The sequence below is a fragment of the Vespa crabro genome, chromosome 7 (assembly GCF_910589235.1).
Source record: "Vespa crabro chromosome 7, iyVesCrab1.2, whole genome shotgun sequence".
NCBI lineage: Eukaryota > Metazoa > Arthropoda > Insecta > Hymenoptera > Vespidae > Vespa > Vespa crabro.
The window spans coordinates 5,758,733-5,775,000 of record NC_060961.1 but is presented as its reverse complement, the minus strand read 5'-3'; the positions used below and the strand labels follow the sequence as shown (position 1 = coordinate 5,775,000).

Below are 16,268 nucleotides of genomic sequence, written 5' to 3'. Positions count from 1 at the left end.
CATACTAGTTCGTTTTAAAAGAATCAGACTGGTTTTAATTACATTACTGAAGATGAATTACATTTAATATTGTATATATATATATATATATATATATATATATATATATATATATATATACATATATACATACATACATACATACATATACATATATATATATATCATAATTATTCAGATATTATTAGAATGCATATCGTAGTTTATTTTTTTTTGTTGGCATTGTACTTTTTCGGTGCAAATTCCAAACCTCGTATATAAGTTTTCTTAATTCCATATTTTTCTAGAAATTAAAATTTTTTTAATTAACAATACAATAATATCAAAAAACATATCTATTATTTGATATATAGATAATTAATCTCTTACCTGTCAATAGTTTGTATACATACAAAATTTGATTTCCCTGTACTAAAACGCTTGGTGTCTTTTTTCCAGGATCATCCGTGACCGTAGCACTTGCACCAATATTTTGACACTCTTTACTAAAGTCTTTGGAGTTTATTCCAAATGCTTCTAGATTATTTACTAATGTAACCTTAAAGTTATATCATATTGAAATATAATACAATCCCATTTTTATTTTTCATCTTTTTACTACACGTTAACTTACTTTTTTCCCTCCTGATCTCATGGTTACTCTCATGTCGATGGGTTCCAATTTTCCTTTGTGTAAGATCGTTGTGCCAGCTAATGTTATTTGATGCATATGTGTCATGCGACCTACAAACTTATTAATTCCATCCTCCATTGACAAAGTTTCTTGATGTTCTTTAGTTTTTAAAATTCCAGCAAGTTGTGGATTTAGCTTCAAAATTCTACGAAGTATTGACAATTTTATATCATCAAGCTTATCTTATTACAATAAATATTGAAATACATATTTAATTTTTACTCACTTTCCATCTTGAAGATTTTCTTGTTTGACATATTTTGTAAAACACTCTCTGATTTGTCGTCTTTCTATAGTGTCGCCTTTTCTGTAATCATCACATTGCAGGAAAATATATACAAATATTTCTCATATTATAATAAAGCGTAATCGTGTATGATGAAACTTTTCTTGACATCTGTTCTGTACAAAAGATTGTGCCTTCTGCAAATATCGTATCGCAATAAGACAATAATTGCCTAAAATAGTATATATTTACTTACTCGTATCCGTATATCGATAATATTGGTAAAACATCAGTAGTTACTTTATAACAGTCTGATACACCAACTGTATTTGAAGCAACTGGTTCTGACGGTACCGATGTTTCGTTAATAACTAATTCTTTTAACAAGGGATGTTTGAACTAAGTGAAAAAAAAAGAAATGATGTTAGAAAGAAAAATGAATTAGTCATAACTGTTTTAATAAATTTCACAAATTAATTATTAAAAATTACCTCCACTGACAATAAACTTTCCACTCCTTTTGTCACAGAAGTATTAATAAGTCCTTTAGCCTTCATATCTGTCAGAAAAACAGATAGCTTTTTGTATCTTGATTTTTTTATATCTATATTTTTATCCGGTGGACAGGCTGTTAATAAATGATTTTTAAAAAAATTAGAGGTTAACATGGGCAAATCATTGGCTTTGAGCGTTGTTTTGCATGCTTTTAAAAAGCAATACTCTAATAATTCATCCATTTCTTTTGTAAGATCAATAAAATCAGATGTTCCAGAAATTGTGTTTGTTGTGCTTTCTGCTTGTTCCTCTTTTTCATTTGCAATATCCTATAAGTAATGTAAAATTTTTATTTAGAAAATATAAAAATTATGAAAATATATTATTTTAAGATTTGAAAATGTAGATATACTTACTTGAGATATGGAATCTGTTTTATCAGCATTAACATCATCATTACCAATTTCTAATTCATTTATTAAATTAGACAATGGTTTAGCATCGTCAGAATCATTTTTTGTAATTTCTGATTTTTCATTATCTCTTTCATTGTCATCTAATTGATCTTCTTCGGAAACATTTGGAAGACCAAGATCGGGTCTAACAGGTGATTTTCCTAATTGACAAAGATTATCACCCATTACATGATAAATTTGTATACATTTCCCACGACCTGCAGATAAATACATATCTTCGCTGGATAGTGCAGTAACTCCAACAGCTATTGGTGCCTGTTGTAAAATTTCATATAATTATTCATAATTCTTTTGTTTATTATCTCAATTAAAAAAGCAATACCTTATTTTCTTCTGTGTTCACTGATACCGGTGTACCTTTTGCTAATTTACCATAAGAATAGAATGTTATTGGTTCTTTTACTACTAATCCAGGTAACATCAAATCTGCCCCTTCAATCAATTTTGGTAATACTTGAATACGCATAGTAAAATCATGTAATAAATGTGGATGATGCCATAATGTGTAGATCGTTGGAAAAAACATTGACGAGGATGCTTCTAATTGAAAGAATAATGGTATTCTGGCAACGCAATATAATTTACATAGTTGACCATTATGAGTTACTATTCTCATTACAGTAATCGATTCTTTTTTTGGTAACAAAACTTGTACCGTTTCTTCTGTTAAACAAGAATACATTGATAATACATATTCGCATAATTTTTTCCTGGAATCATATCAAAAATCACATAATTTAATAGATATAGAAGAATATGTGAAATAAAATGAAACATATTAAACTGACCTTTCAGTACCCTTTAATTGGTTATTAGATTTTACTTTGAACGGTTTAATAAACATCGTAATTTTTGTATTATTCCAAATAACATTTATAAAAAATTACATACTGTAAACACTCTAGCGAATCCCCATTCGTATGACAATCACTTGTGTAGATTCAATACAGTAGTGCTAATATTGCAACACATACATATATATATAAGTAAATCGAATAATATTCCAAATATACTGATCAAAGAGTGCGTCCGTTTTGTAGAGATTTTTATCGTTTAAGGTTGTTCATCACACTTTCCCTAGAAAAGTATTTGACTTTAGCGACAAGTACGGATAAAATATGAACTACAAGCGCAAACAGGGAATATTGTCATTGCTATGTGATATCATATAAATTCATAAGCTTAAATAAATTATATTTGTTTAATTGTTCATAATATTATAATGATCGGATTAATTTTGGTTAGAATAAATTTCACATTTATATTTTTCTTTAATGGTTATATATTCGGTCGCATTAATTCGTGTTAGATAAGACGCAATGTTACGTATTTAGTTTACGATATAAAAACATAAAGGATAATAAATATAATTGATACGAATATTAATGAATATTTATATATCAAATATTTTATATAAATATATATATATATATATATATATATATATATATACTTACATGCTTCTTTTTCTATTGTTATTATTATTCTATAGTAATAATAATAATAGAATCAAAAGAGAACTATTTTTTTCTATATGAAAAAATCTTTTATCTTTTATAGATAATAATAAGAAAAGAAACTAATGATATGATTTTTATAAAAATAATATATATCTAAAAATTAGATCTTGTTCATAATAATCGATTTAGTATTATGCCTGTTACTCATTGTTCGTGTTAAACATAAAATCTGATGTAACGAATAGCCTTAACTTTCATTATCCTTTTAGATTCAGTGATACAAATAATTAAACATTTATTCTTTTTTTATTTTTTATTTTTTTTGAATCATTTTAAACAACGATATGTTATAATAATAATATCCTTTATGTTCATCGTATTACCAATCGAAATACGTATTCGTGAATATCTATGATACATCGTTTGTTTTCTGACTGTATTTTATTTTTAACAAGTAGTAGCAGGTAATAGTTCTTGGTTGTGACGTTAGTCGGCGACGAATTAATAAAATGGTTGTTCAGGATTGATGCTTCATCTAAATAACGTATATGCTATTGTCAGTGAAATTAAATACCAGGGAGAATATTTGATAACAGTGAGGTCAATGTTATCACTGAATTTACGTTTACCAATGCTGAAATGAAGCTAAAGTATGTTATGTATGGTTACGCGTTGGATTTACGCGGAATATTATCGCAGATCGCCCCTGACGGGCTCTGCGTTTCATCGGATTAATATTAATCAATGGCTTTATTTGAGAAGAGGTATACTAATAAAATATTGTTAGATGATACAGAGAAGTTGACAAGTGTCATTGAAAATGCTAGAACAATTGACGGGCATACGGTAAGTTTCTCGTTTTATACGATCTTTAAATTTAATTATATTTACCTATTGATAATAGCATTTCGATAATTTTCATGTATTTCTTTTAAGAATATTTATATTCTCTAAATGGTTCAGATAATGTTTTTTTTTTTTTTTCTTTCACGTTAGGATAATAAACGTCGTCTTAATTAGCGAATAGTCTTATTGTCAGTATTTTATTGTTTTCTTCTTTTTTCTTTTTTTTTCCTTTTTCTTTTCTCTTTCTTTTTCTTTTGTTTATTTTTCTTTTTATTTGTTTATGTAGGAATATGTGATTAGAGTACAACGCGGTCCTCTACCTGAAAAAACGTGGAGAGTGAGCAAACGTTACAATGACTTCGTTCAACTTAATGCAGTTTTGTCATTATCAGGCATTGACCTGCCATTACCTCCTAAAAAGATCATTGGAAACATGGAGCCTGACTTTATAGCTCAACGTCAACTAGCTTTACAGAATTATTTAAATATAGTACTAATGAATCCCATATTGGCATCATCTCTTCCTATGAAAAAATTTTTAGATCCTGATAATTATACAACGCCGTTACATGGTAGGTCATATAAAAAGATTTTGTTCATTTGTATATTTTATGGATGTACATGTAATTTCCTTTTTTTTTTATATATTCTTTTGTAGAAATAGCACTACAGCAAGTATCATTAGCTTTACGCAGTGATGCTAATTTCGAAGTTGGGAAAGCTATTCCTGATATGGGATGGCGGTTAAGAAAATATTATTATACTGTTAAGAATCGTCAAAATCCAAAGCAAGAATATTTACTTGCTTGGGTAGAATTTGGACCAGATAAGCATCTTCAGGACAAAGATATGCAAGGGGTTTTCAAAAGTCTGGGTACTTTGAAACATAATTACATTGAACCAATAGTTCACCAGCATGTAACAGAGAATGGAGCTCTTATGATAAGAAATTTTTGTCCAACGGGTACACTGCGTGATATACTTTGTATGACCAAACCTAAGCAGTCATTCATAAAAAAGTATGGAAATCCAAAACAAGTTAAATCACTCACATTACCTGAAGTTACTACTTATGGTTATCAGGTTAATAATTATTGAACTTCAAGATGGAAATAAATATTAAAGTTAATAGTTCCTAATTTAATGTATCGTATTACAGATATTGGAAGCGTTAAGTTTTTTACATGAGAAAGGATTACCTTATGGGCATCTACATACAGGCAACATATTATTGACACAGGGATGTGCTAAATTATTAGATATAGAAAATGGCCTTTTGGGTTTACCAGCATTTTATAGGCCTTATGTTGTTCAGAGACGAAAACTTCATGCCACGGTTTGTTCAATATTAAATAATTAATATACAATCATTTTATATAAACAATTAAATTGACTTTATTTAGACTCAAGTGGATGTCTATTCGTTTGGACATGTATTATATGAGATGGCATTTGGCAGACCATTATTAGAAGCAATGTGTTCTGAAATGCCAACTTGCGATATAACATTGAAAAATCTACTGGAGGTAATTTTATCACCAGAGGCTCTCAAGCAGGACTTACCTAAGGTTCAACGTTTGCTAGAGCACCCATTTTTTGAAACAGTGCGACGTACGAATCTCGCTATCAGTTCTATAGAAAAACCACATTTTAAACTTAGTAATCATTTGAAGGAAGCTTTACAAGAAGCAATGAATAAAGCAGAGCAAAGATTGAGAGATGAACAAAAGGTAGTTAGACATCAGAAAAGGCTTGTGAAGGTTCAAGAATTGATGAGCACTGAAGAAGAAATGAAAAAACGAAAACAGAAATTGGTAAGATTTTTAGTTTTATTTTAAATATAATAAATAATCATTATATCGATATTAATGGAAATCTTATTATCTGTACTAGAAAAAGGAGCAAAAATTAGCACAGGAACAACATATGTCTAATCAATTGGGAACAAATGGTACAAAACAAGTAAATGATAAAAGTTCAGAAAGATCTGATAGCCCAACGAGTACATCTACTGCTACCAGTGTTGGAACATTAACGCCCCCATCGCTTGGTAAGTTTTCCTTAGTCATATTATTATTATCTTCATTAATACTAATCAATGTCCACCTTTTTAATCAGCTGGGCACAAAAGTTGATGGCGCATACTACGGTCATTTCTTTCACGTAGGTCGTTCATATGCATTCATATTTGTTAAACTTTCTCCCATATCATCGCATGAATATACATACAAAATTTCTTACATATGTTACATTACATTACATTACATTACATTACATTACATTACATTACATTACATGTATCAAGAATCATATACGCACTTTGTGAAACAGTTATATGAATTATGTATCTCCTTTATGAATCTTTATGCATGACTAAAATATATAGGATATTAAAAGAAAAAAGAGAGATTTAAATTTGGAAGACATATAGTACTTATTAAGCTAAGTAAAAAATGCTTAGTCAAATAGATGATTGACAAGAATTACCGTATCATACTCTTATTTTGATGTTTACAAACAATGTCATGTACTATATATCTTACATATCAAAAAATACAGAAATAGACAAAAACATATTGACAAATACATCTTATTTTATAATCATTATAAAATAATATTTAAATTTAATTTTAGTGAAAGATAGATAGAATTGAATGAATTAGTTGCATGACCTTCCAGTCTTTTAATTTAAATACTCTATATTTTTGTGTTTATTTTAAGTACTTAGTTTATCCATCTCCCATTAATGATATGCAAGATTTACAGCAACAATTACTAAGTATCTATCAAATGAAGAAAGATAAGTAGAACAGTATTTGTAAACATTAAAATAAGAGAACATTAAGGTAAATCTTTATACATTATATAGGATGACTGGAAGTAAATCACTGTCATCACAAAAATTAAAAATTACTTATAACTCAATCAAGATCAATTTTTCAGCCTATCTTGATTAATCGTTGACTATCTTGTTTACTCAGTTTAATGAGTATTAATTAATGTCCTCTTAGTTCTGTGAATCCTTTTTTAAACATCCTATGTATATATATATATTTGCTTATAAAAAAAATAGGAATATATTGTAGTATTTTTATACGGATATATTTATTTTATATTCATAATTTTGTTGCAAATATATAATATATATATATAAAATTTAATAGAATGCAAAAACTATATTTATGTCGTGATAAACATAATAAACGTAATAACATTGAAATATTTTTAATCTAAGGTTTTACAGAAATGCCACATGGTGATGTACCTGTTAAAAACATCAATCCATTACCACCAGCGTCTGTGTCATCTGGTGAAGTAGAGGCCCCTATATCAAAACCAGGCAACGAACGTGCAGCTTTACTCGGAAGTATCTGTTCGTTTGATAAAAGTAAACTTCGTAGAATTGTCAATGGTAATCATTAGAGAACCTTCTCAAAGAACAAATCATTTCGTAAGTAATGTTGTTCTTTTTTTTTTCTTGTTATAAGAAAACGTGAGTTTATTGAATTAAAGAAATGTTTGTTCTATACGAGAAAAATTTAAGTACAACATTTTAAAATTATTTAGTATTGCAAGTACCACTCTGTGTACATAAATCTACAAAATTATGGATGTACTGGTAAAAAATAATGTAGAGAAAATATTACAAAAAGAAAAAAAAAAATATATATATATATATATATATATAATTACATACAGTATTCTAAAAAAAAATGTCATGAATGAATTGGAAGACTTAAAAAAACTATAAAATTAAAGTTAAATGTATAATCATTATTAATTTGGTAGTGCCTGAAATTATATAAAAATTTTTTTATTTATCTTATAGTAGTATTATATAGTACCAAATTTTCCAATACACAAGATTTTATAGTCATACAATTTTTTTGTGAAGTATTAATTATCTGAAATTATAAAATACTTCGTATAATGTTTCTAAGTGAAATGGACTTTTGAAAGAGAGAAAGAGAGAGAGAGGGGTGAGGAGGAAGAGGGAGAAGGAGAGAGAGAGAGAGAGAGAGAGAGAAAGAGAGAGAGAGAAATATTAAGTGAACAAACACATATTCATAAGATAAATACGATATTTAATCGTATCGTATTAAGAGACACAGATACATGAAATATAAATGTTAGTATTTCTTTATATATATTTTATTATTTTTTTTGAGATGTCTCTTAGTATAATGTATCTAAACTCATATTACATACGATATTTAATCTTATTGTATTAAAAAAAGGAGGAGATATATGAAATATGATTATTATTATTTTTTATGTATCTTTTATCATTCTGTTTAGAGACATCTTGTGTGCAATGTATTTAAATTTATATAATATGTGTATCCACTTATTATAGTAATCATATTTAAAAATATTATTATAACAAGATTTCATGAAAATTCTAAAAAATATATATAGAAAACCAAATTTTAACGATTACAATGATAAATATAAATATAATTGTTTCTCATCTCCTATTATCTATATACATTATAATATGCATAAAAACATGAAATAGGAGTAAACCACACAACTAAAGAGAATTGCTTATATAGATTTGCATATATATCTCTATAACTTTTTAAACTGAATTCATATTCATACAGACAGTAAAAAAACAAAAAAAAAAAAAAACAAAAAAAAAAAGAAAAGAAAAATATGAACACCAATTGTTTTTATCAGAATCTTATCAAATAAAATCTTTTGATTGTCTCTTTCTTTTAGAAACCGTCCAGAGAAAGATGTAAAGGTTCGAGAAATTTTTTCATACCTTAAAAGGATTTGAAACTATTTAAGATATATAATAATATTTTTTACATCAAATTGTTTCTTTCATTCTAGATATATCAGACTATTTTCGTTATGGAATATAACACGTAGACGAAAAACATTATATGTCAGAGTGTGATAATGTCGTATTTTAGTTATTCCTTCCGTTAGCTTTACTTTATATATATATATATATATATCAAACGTTTATAATGATAAAAATGCATAATTTATGTTTACGTACGCGAAATATAAGGCGAGAAGATCGTATGTCCTTTTTGTATCATTTATAAGATCATTCTAACCAGTTTCATAAGCAAAAAAAAAACGTGCCAAGACATACGTAATCATTGCGTTAATAACCTTCGTTATATTGTTAGTTTGTAGAATAAATTATCTTTCTGTAGGATACTATGAATGTCATTATCTATCGATGTTAAATCGGAAAATGTAATATAAACATTATTTTAATACACCTAATGTCCCTTGTATGTAGGGCTTTAAAATGTCTTTAAAATCAAAAATTATAACTACCAAGGGACACAAAATTACATGATTAATAGTATTTTTAAATGAGTTTAAAAAAATGTGGAAAAAATTAATTCTTCCTCGAACGATATACTTGTGTGTACAGTGATTTAAAAAAAATTTGAGTAATGCATTTAACAAACAGATTCATATATTTTATGAGAAAAGCAACTATTTCTAGATTCTATCCAACGTTTATTTTTATTATTATTATTATAATAAAATTATGTACACATTCTCATGTCACTTTAAGAATTATAGAAAAACTATATTATATGTATATGTGGCTCTAATAATTGTATTATGGTGTCAAGTAGTTTATACAGCTTATTTAAACAAACAAAAATATATTGAAAAGATTAATTTATAGTAGAATGTCATTGTTACCATAGTTACGTCGATGTATAAAGACCGTTAAAAAACATTCGAATTATTCCATATCAAAATAAAACACATTTTGCCATTTAATAATATAATATTATATAATGAAAAGTTTTAAGAAAAGATTCTTACACACAGAAGGAATTATAATTTGAAAAATTCAAATCAGTTTAGAAAATAGAATGTTGTGAGAGAAGAATATTAACGCTTTGACTTAGCCAAAGATCTTTTTATAGCTACTACATACGTTTATTCTGAAAGAAATAATAAAAGAATAAAATAAAAGCAGTAGTTATAATAATAAAGTTTTTATTGCACTGAAAATGACACATATAAAAAGCTATATATATATATGATGATGATGAAATATACAAATAAAGTATAAATATAAACCAAACATAAACTTAAAATAACGTGAAAGCAAAATTTAGAATAAATGCTCTTTTGAAATTTAAAAAATAATCTATTTAATGTTATTTTACTAAATAATATCTAATTTGATAGGTACTTGATTAAACTTATAATTTGATGTTAATATATATATATATATATTTTTTTTTTTTTTAATTATATATCATTTATAGATGTAATAGGCTTCCAACAATGACATTTTTTTAAATAAAAGCAAGTGTAAATTATGCACATACAATCCAACAATTTAGTCTGTAATCAAAGCTAAACTAACTATTCTAAAATTTACATATTTGGTTTACAAGGGATTTATTTAAAATAATAACAAATAAACAGAGAAACACGATATAACAACATAAATTAGAAAAATATCACAAGAGATACAAAAAAAAAAAAAATAAATAAAAAAAATAAAAAAATAAAAATAAAAAAGAAAAAAAAAAGAAAAAAAAAACAATATTTGCTGTAAAGAATTATTGTAAATACAGGTGTCTCTATTTCTTTTAAGTGAAAAGTAATAGAAATCATAAAAATACAAATTTTCTATTTTGTAAACGATTTTTAAAATTACTATAGACGTTATTCCTTGAATATTTATTTTATATAAATTATACTTTACATTTAAGATCCTTGTATACTTAATTGTATACTAAAAGATGTCTGTAAGTTCATAGATATATAAAAATAGTATTTATGTTGTAAAGTTGTATTTTATGTTCTATTTATTTCAAACAGATTTTTAATACGATTCATTGATTATTTCTAAGAACAAAAAAAATTAAATTTTTTTTGTAATATTATGAAATAATTATGAAAATAAATATCAACGAATAGTGGAAAATATTATAATTGTATTAATGGTACAAACTTACTATTAGGAACAAGTTTTTAAAAGCTGATAAATGAGTACATGCAGTTTTTTTAAATCATTATACAATTGGTAATTGCAATAGAATTATCATTTGATTATAATAGAATTGTCATCATTACTGTCATCGATACTGTGAACAAAGAAACCTTTTTTCGATGGTCAAATTACTTTATAGTTTTTCAATTGATTATTGAAGATTATAAGGTTTTCTTTTCAAACATACATATACATACATACATACATATATATATATATATATATATATATATATATATATATATATATATATATATATAACTTTTACGTAATATATATATTGATGTTTTAATAATTTAACTTAAACTAAATGTTAAATCATGGAGTCATATTAAAAATACAAGTCATAGCATTTTCAAAATTATCTACATCTTGCATCTTCAAGAAATGTTTATTTAGGAAGCTTTTGATTAAATATATCGATAAATTTTTTCCATTCGCCTTTTTGTCATTATTGGCATAAATATGTACACAGTGGTATGTGTTATTAAATTGATTAAAAAAGAAAAAATAAATTATAATTTGCATTGATAAATATTATGCAAATTTTGTAATCAACAAATATAGAAAGTAAAAAAAAAAAAAAAAAAAAAACCAGAAATAATGGAAATTATATAATTACTAATTAATGGTTTTTTTTTCTCCAATTTTGCATTTCGTTAATATTTGTAAAATGATATGTGAAATTTAAATTGTATATCATTATCGATACTTTTCCATTTTTTTATCGGCAACTGGCGATTAAGGCTAGGAAAAAATTATCTGTGAAATTTAATTTGATGTCATAATTTTTCATGAAGCTTTTCCGTTGCTATCTTTAATCTGTAAATTACAGGAGAATTAAAAAAAAGAAACGAAAAAAAGAAAGAAAAAGAAAAAGTCAAAGAAAAGCTTTACCTCAAAAGTTCTTCCTGAATACAATCAGTGATAGCTTTTCTGGCCTCTACTTCTGTTGCTTTAGTTTCTTTTAAATTCCTCAACAATTCACTAAAATCTATGGGTTTACCATAATTCATGGTAACCTTTTTTCGCGTTTTAAACATATATGGTGGCTCATTAGGAAGGACTTGATCCATGCCAAGATGACATATAGGAATTACTAGAGGTGTAACAGGGGATTCTAATATCAATCTTCCAATACCCCATTTCAACCTGGACAAAATCAAATATTACTTTCTATGCGATTATTCTTCATCAATTTAAATTATGTATATACATATGGATAAATGATAAATATATAGACCTCATGTTTTCCTTAAACATGTTGACTTTTCCTTCAGGAAACACGTGGATCCAATCCCCAGAAGTCAGCTTTTCGATGCAGAAGTCAATAGCTTCCTGATAAACACCATTGCCTCGTACGACAGGTATGCACTTGCCAAGCATAAAGAAGTAGGAATGCCAAACATTCGTGAAACAAATGTCATGTGCGGCGAGGGACCATCTCATCCTACGACGATTCAGCAAATGTCTCAGGTCCAGTGTGGCTAAATGAGTTCAGAGATTTTCTGTCTTTAATTCTTTCATTCGATCGATTAGCGACGTCATTCTGAGAAAGAAAAGATTATATATGTCTCAGAGGGAGAGCTTGCGGGCATATTCAGAATACGAAGAAACGAGCGAGAGAGAGAGAGAGAGAGAGAGAGAGAAAAAAGGGAGAGAAAAAAGAAAGAAAAAAAAGTAAGAGAGAGAGAGGGGGGGCGGGAGAAATAAAAAAAAGAGAGATAATTAAAGTGTTTCTTTAAAAAAGAAAAATAAATAATTTATTAGTACGTAGTAGATGATAAATACAATATGATTTATATATGGATCTATGCATGCATAATTTATTAAAAATTTTTATGTTACATGTAAATGCGTTGTGCAATCAGAATAAGTGATGAACCGGTCGATGCTTCGTATATTTTGCGGTAACACAAATAAAGGTACAAACTTACCCCATATACCAGGATCGTCGAAACAACTGTGATGATTCGAGACAGTAATAAGAGGAACATTTTTCGGTCGTTCATCTAAGGCCCGGTTAATGATATGTTTGTTGTAGACCAATGCTTTATTCAGCCATTCTTAATGAAAGAATATTTTTATTAAGAAAATTATATTCTTATATATATATATATATATATATATATATATATATATATATATATATATATATATTATATATATATATATTATATATATATATATTTCTTTTCTTATTCAAACGAAATTTTTATAATATATTATATATATTATATATTATATATTTATATATTTTATATATACATATATAATATAGGTTATATATAAGGATTTCGTTTTGATAAGAAAAAATAAATGTAGTAAAGTAATAAATTAAAAAAAATCGATGATAATTATTTAAAAATAATTTCTGATTAACATGTTAAATTTAAAATTATTGTCACAGACGATACTGACGTCATTAGAATGCTTCTTAGAATATCAAATAATAGTATTACAGTACTTTTAATGTGTGGAAAAAAAAACAAAAATTAATTCGTATTCATTATTATATTATTTGTTATATTTACTATAATAATATTTATATACAAATTATATATAGATGAGATAATAAAATATAAAATATATTTATGAGTTTTCTCTTTACTAAAAAAAAAAAAAGTATGTCGAAACGTTATCAATTTTAATGAAAATAGAAATTAAATTAGAGATGTGTAATAAAATAAAGAAGAAATTAAAATTACCTTTATCTAATCACGTAGGACAGACATACGCATAACTCATTTACATATAATAGTTAAAACCTTTTAAAGAAGATAACCTATTCCTGAAAGATAAACTTATGACCTTCTATCAACTAACTACGTTTAATTTATTTTTTATGATATTCCATAATGACAGTGAATTGGAAAGAAAGTAACACGTAAAAAACATTTTAATGGTACTTTGCGTGTCAAAAAAGTTATATTTTTCAGAGCGTAGAAGATATATATATATGTATATACAGTAAATAAAAGTAAAAGGAATAAATTTATTGTAACAAGTGAAAGCACTGAGTCATTAATGAATAAAAGAAAATCAGAATCATCTAAAAGTACTTATTATCAATTATTCGTAATAACCCTTTTAAAATTCGTACGAGCATAATCAACAACGGGTGAAAAAAAAAAGAAAAAAAAAAGAAAAGAAAAAAAAAAGAAACTAGAAACAAATATTAAGAGTATACAACATGTAGATAAAATGTAAAGTGATCGTAAATGATTCATTAAAAAATAATACTGCGTCATAAAATGATATATAGAAACAGACACATACCTATGATGATTTTTGAGAATATCCCAACGGCAGCGAAGGTTATGCTACTCGCTATGTTCCATAATCTCGTTGGAGTTCGAAGTTTAGGTATGATCCACTTGATATCGTACATCATAGTGCTACGTTTCGTTGACTTCGGTGAACGAAGAAATGAGAAGTAATGTAGTTCTGCGAGAGAATGGGAAGCGGTATCCCCGCGAGGGACTGTCCACTCTTTCGTAATTCTGATCAGCCATCTTCCTGCCAACTTCACACTATTTTTCATGAAGTGCGTCACGTGAGATGATCGAATCATAACACTCGTCTTTAATGAAACGATACAAAAAGTTCTTTATTAATTCGATCGGAAAAATAAAACGAGTTTCGATATCATTCACGTTACTAAGTTATATATATATATATATATATATATATATATATATATATATATATATATACATATATATGTATATTAAATCGCTTACCACGAACGTGACGTACATGAGAAGGAAACAGCGCCTCGTTGGCCATGCGCAATATTAATCTTTAAAAAGCGCGCGCTTTTAAATAATAAAATTGAATATTATTGAACAATATACATTACATATAATTTGTAATAAAGTTTGGATATTTTCTTAGGTTCCATCTTTTAGTTCTTGGGTGTTATTGCATATTGATATGGTGTAATAGATAATTAAACGTTTAAGTTGTCATTAATAATCAATATCGGACTGTTTTTGTTAAGGTGAATAATAAATAAGCTTAGTCATGCAATATTTAAAAATAAAAAAGAAATTGCCATATAACTAGTTAAAAAAGCTTGAAGGTCATGTTAACGTTTTATTTTCTTTCACGTAGTGTTAGTCATATTTTTTTTTCTTTTTTTAAACAATTCAAACGATCCATGTCACGATATTATTCAATGTTGCAACGAACGTTATATCGATTTTATGAAATATATATATATATATATTGGCAATTTATTGTTTTTTAGTTATAGACTTCAGATATACATATGTAAATATTTTCGGTCTGCGAAACAGGTCTTTGAAATCGTTACGAGAACGTTTTATATGCTTTACAAAAAAAAAAAGAGAAGTATATATTCCATTAAATGAAAAAAGAAGGAAGAAACAAAAATATCTTGAAGTATCTTTTATTAGTTTCCGTTAGAAAAAAATTTGTTTCCGTAGAATTGAATATTTATACTAGAAAATATTTATTCGTATAATTTCAAATCTAAATAACAATCGTAAGTCATTTTATAAAAGAATCATTGTATATATATTTATAAATTTGTATATATATATATATATAATATATATAATATATACTATATATATATATATATATAAATTTAATTACCTTTGAAAAGTATGCAAAATATTATTTTATGTTTAATATCATTTATTTTATGTTAAATATTGAATCATAAAAGTATGAATTAATAAATTATAAAAAAGAAAAAACAAAGAAAAAACAAAAAATTAAAGAATATAAAATAAAAAAAAATATTTACATATATTGTGCCATTGTTACATATTCAACATGTGAAGCATATGATCTATGATATTTCTTTTTTACAATTTACTTTGCAACAATTGTTGTCCTATATTATCTTTCGTTTAAAAAAAGGTTACGAACGTACAGTAAATTGCACGTGTGTATATAATATCTTTACCTAAGATAGATTCATCGGCTTTATAGGTACCGTGTATGATATATATATATATATATATATATATATATATATATATATATATATATATATATAAGAGAGAGAGAGAGAGAGAAAGAGAGAAATGAATCGACAAGGAAGAAGGAAAAGAATGAAAGG

The 16,268-nt window shown here is 26.0% G+C and overlaps 3 protein-coding genes across 6 annotated transcripts in view; 1 reads left to right on the top strand and 2 right to left on the bottom strand.

Annotated features, from left to right (window-relative positions):
* The window catches only part of LOC124425534 (eukaryotic translation initiation factor 2D), a 4,069-nt gene extending 1,193 nt beyond the window's left edge, over positions 1 to 2,876 (bottom strand). The window contains exons 1-9 of the mRNA XM_046965990.1: positions 2,659 to 2,876; positions 2,193 to 2,580; positions 1,811 to 2,125; positions 1,391 to 1,723; positions 1,156 to 1,298; positions 900 to 980; positions 614 to 818; positions 370 to 538; positions 1 to 283 (exon numbers count right to left, since the gene is read on the bottom strand). The exon at positions 1 to 283 is cut by the window's left edge and continues 1,193 nt beyond it. Coding sequence (XP_046821946.1) covers positions 204 to 283; positions 370 to 538; positions 614 to 818; positions 900 to 980; positions 1,156 to 1,298; positions 1,391 to 1,723; positions 1,811 to 2,125; positions 2,193 to 2,580; positions 2,659 to 2,714 — 1,770 coding nt within the window. The 5' untranslated portion in view covers positions 2,715 to 2,876 and the 3' untranslated portion in view covers positions 1 to 203. The remainder of the gene's footprint in view (positions 284 to 369; positions 539 to 613; positions 819 to 899; positions 981 to 1,155; positions 1,299 to 1,390; positions 1,724 to 1,810; positions 2,126 to 2,192; positions 2,581 to 2,658) is intronic.
* Positions 2,877 to 3,717: 841 nt separating this feature from the next.
* On the top strand, positions 3,718 to 11,767 carry LOC124425446 (PX domain-containing protein kinase-like protein). Of its 2 annotated transcripts, XM_046965778.1 has the most exons (8): positions 3,718 to 4,176; positions 4,463 to 4,748; positions 4,835 to 5,259; positions 5,336 to 5,512; positions 5,580 to 5,990; positions 6,070 to 6,226; positions 6,295 to 6,339; positions 7,412 to 7,550. In XM_046965778.1, exons 1-7 carry the CDS (start codon positions 4,075 to 4,077, stop codon positions 6,309 to 6,311), a joined length of 1,575 nt encoding a protein of 524 aa, XP_046821734.1. In that variant the 5' UTR covers positions 3,718 to 4,074; the 3' UTR covers positions 6,312 to 6,339; positions 7,412 to 7,550. The 2 variants fall into 2 exon arrangements, with proteins under 2 accessions (XP_046821734.1, XP_046821733.1); XM_046965777.1 differs by lacking the exon at positions 6,295 to 6,339 and having other exon boundaries at positions 3,724 to 4,176; positions 7,412 to 11,767.
* On the bottom strand, positions 11,098 to 14,956 carry LOC124425447 (tafazzin). 3 transcript variants are annotated; one of them, XM_046965780.1, is made up of 7 exons: positions 14,917 to 14,956; positions 14,453 to 14,756; positions 13,882 to 13,887; positions 13,111 to 13,239; positions 12,417 to 12,660; positions 12,071 to 12,325; positions 11,098 to 11,995 (listed from the first exon to the last, which is right to left on the bottom strand). In XM_046965780.1, exons 1-7 carry the CDS (start codon positions 14,932 to 14,934, stop codon positions 11,956 to 11,958), a joined length of 996 nt encoding a protein of 331 aa, XP_046821736.1. In that variant the 5' UTR covers positions 14,935 to 14,956; the 3' UTR covers positions 11,098 to 11,955. The 3 variants fall into 3 exon arrangements, with proteins under 3 accessions (XP_046821736.1, XP_046821738.1, XP_046821737.1); XM_046965782.1 differs by having other exon boundaries at positions 14,933 to 14,942; XM_046965781.1 differs by lacking the exon at positions 13,882 to 13,887.
* Positions 14,957 to 16,268: the final 1,312 nt, after the last annotated feature.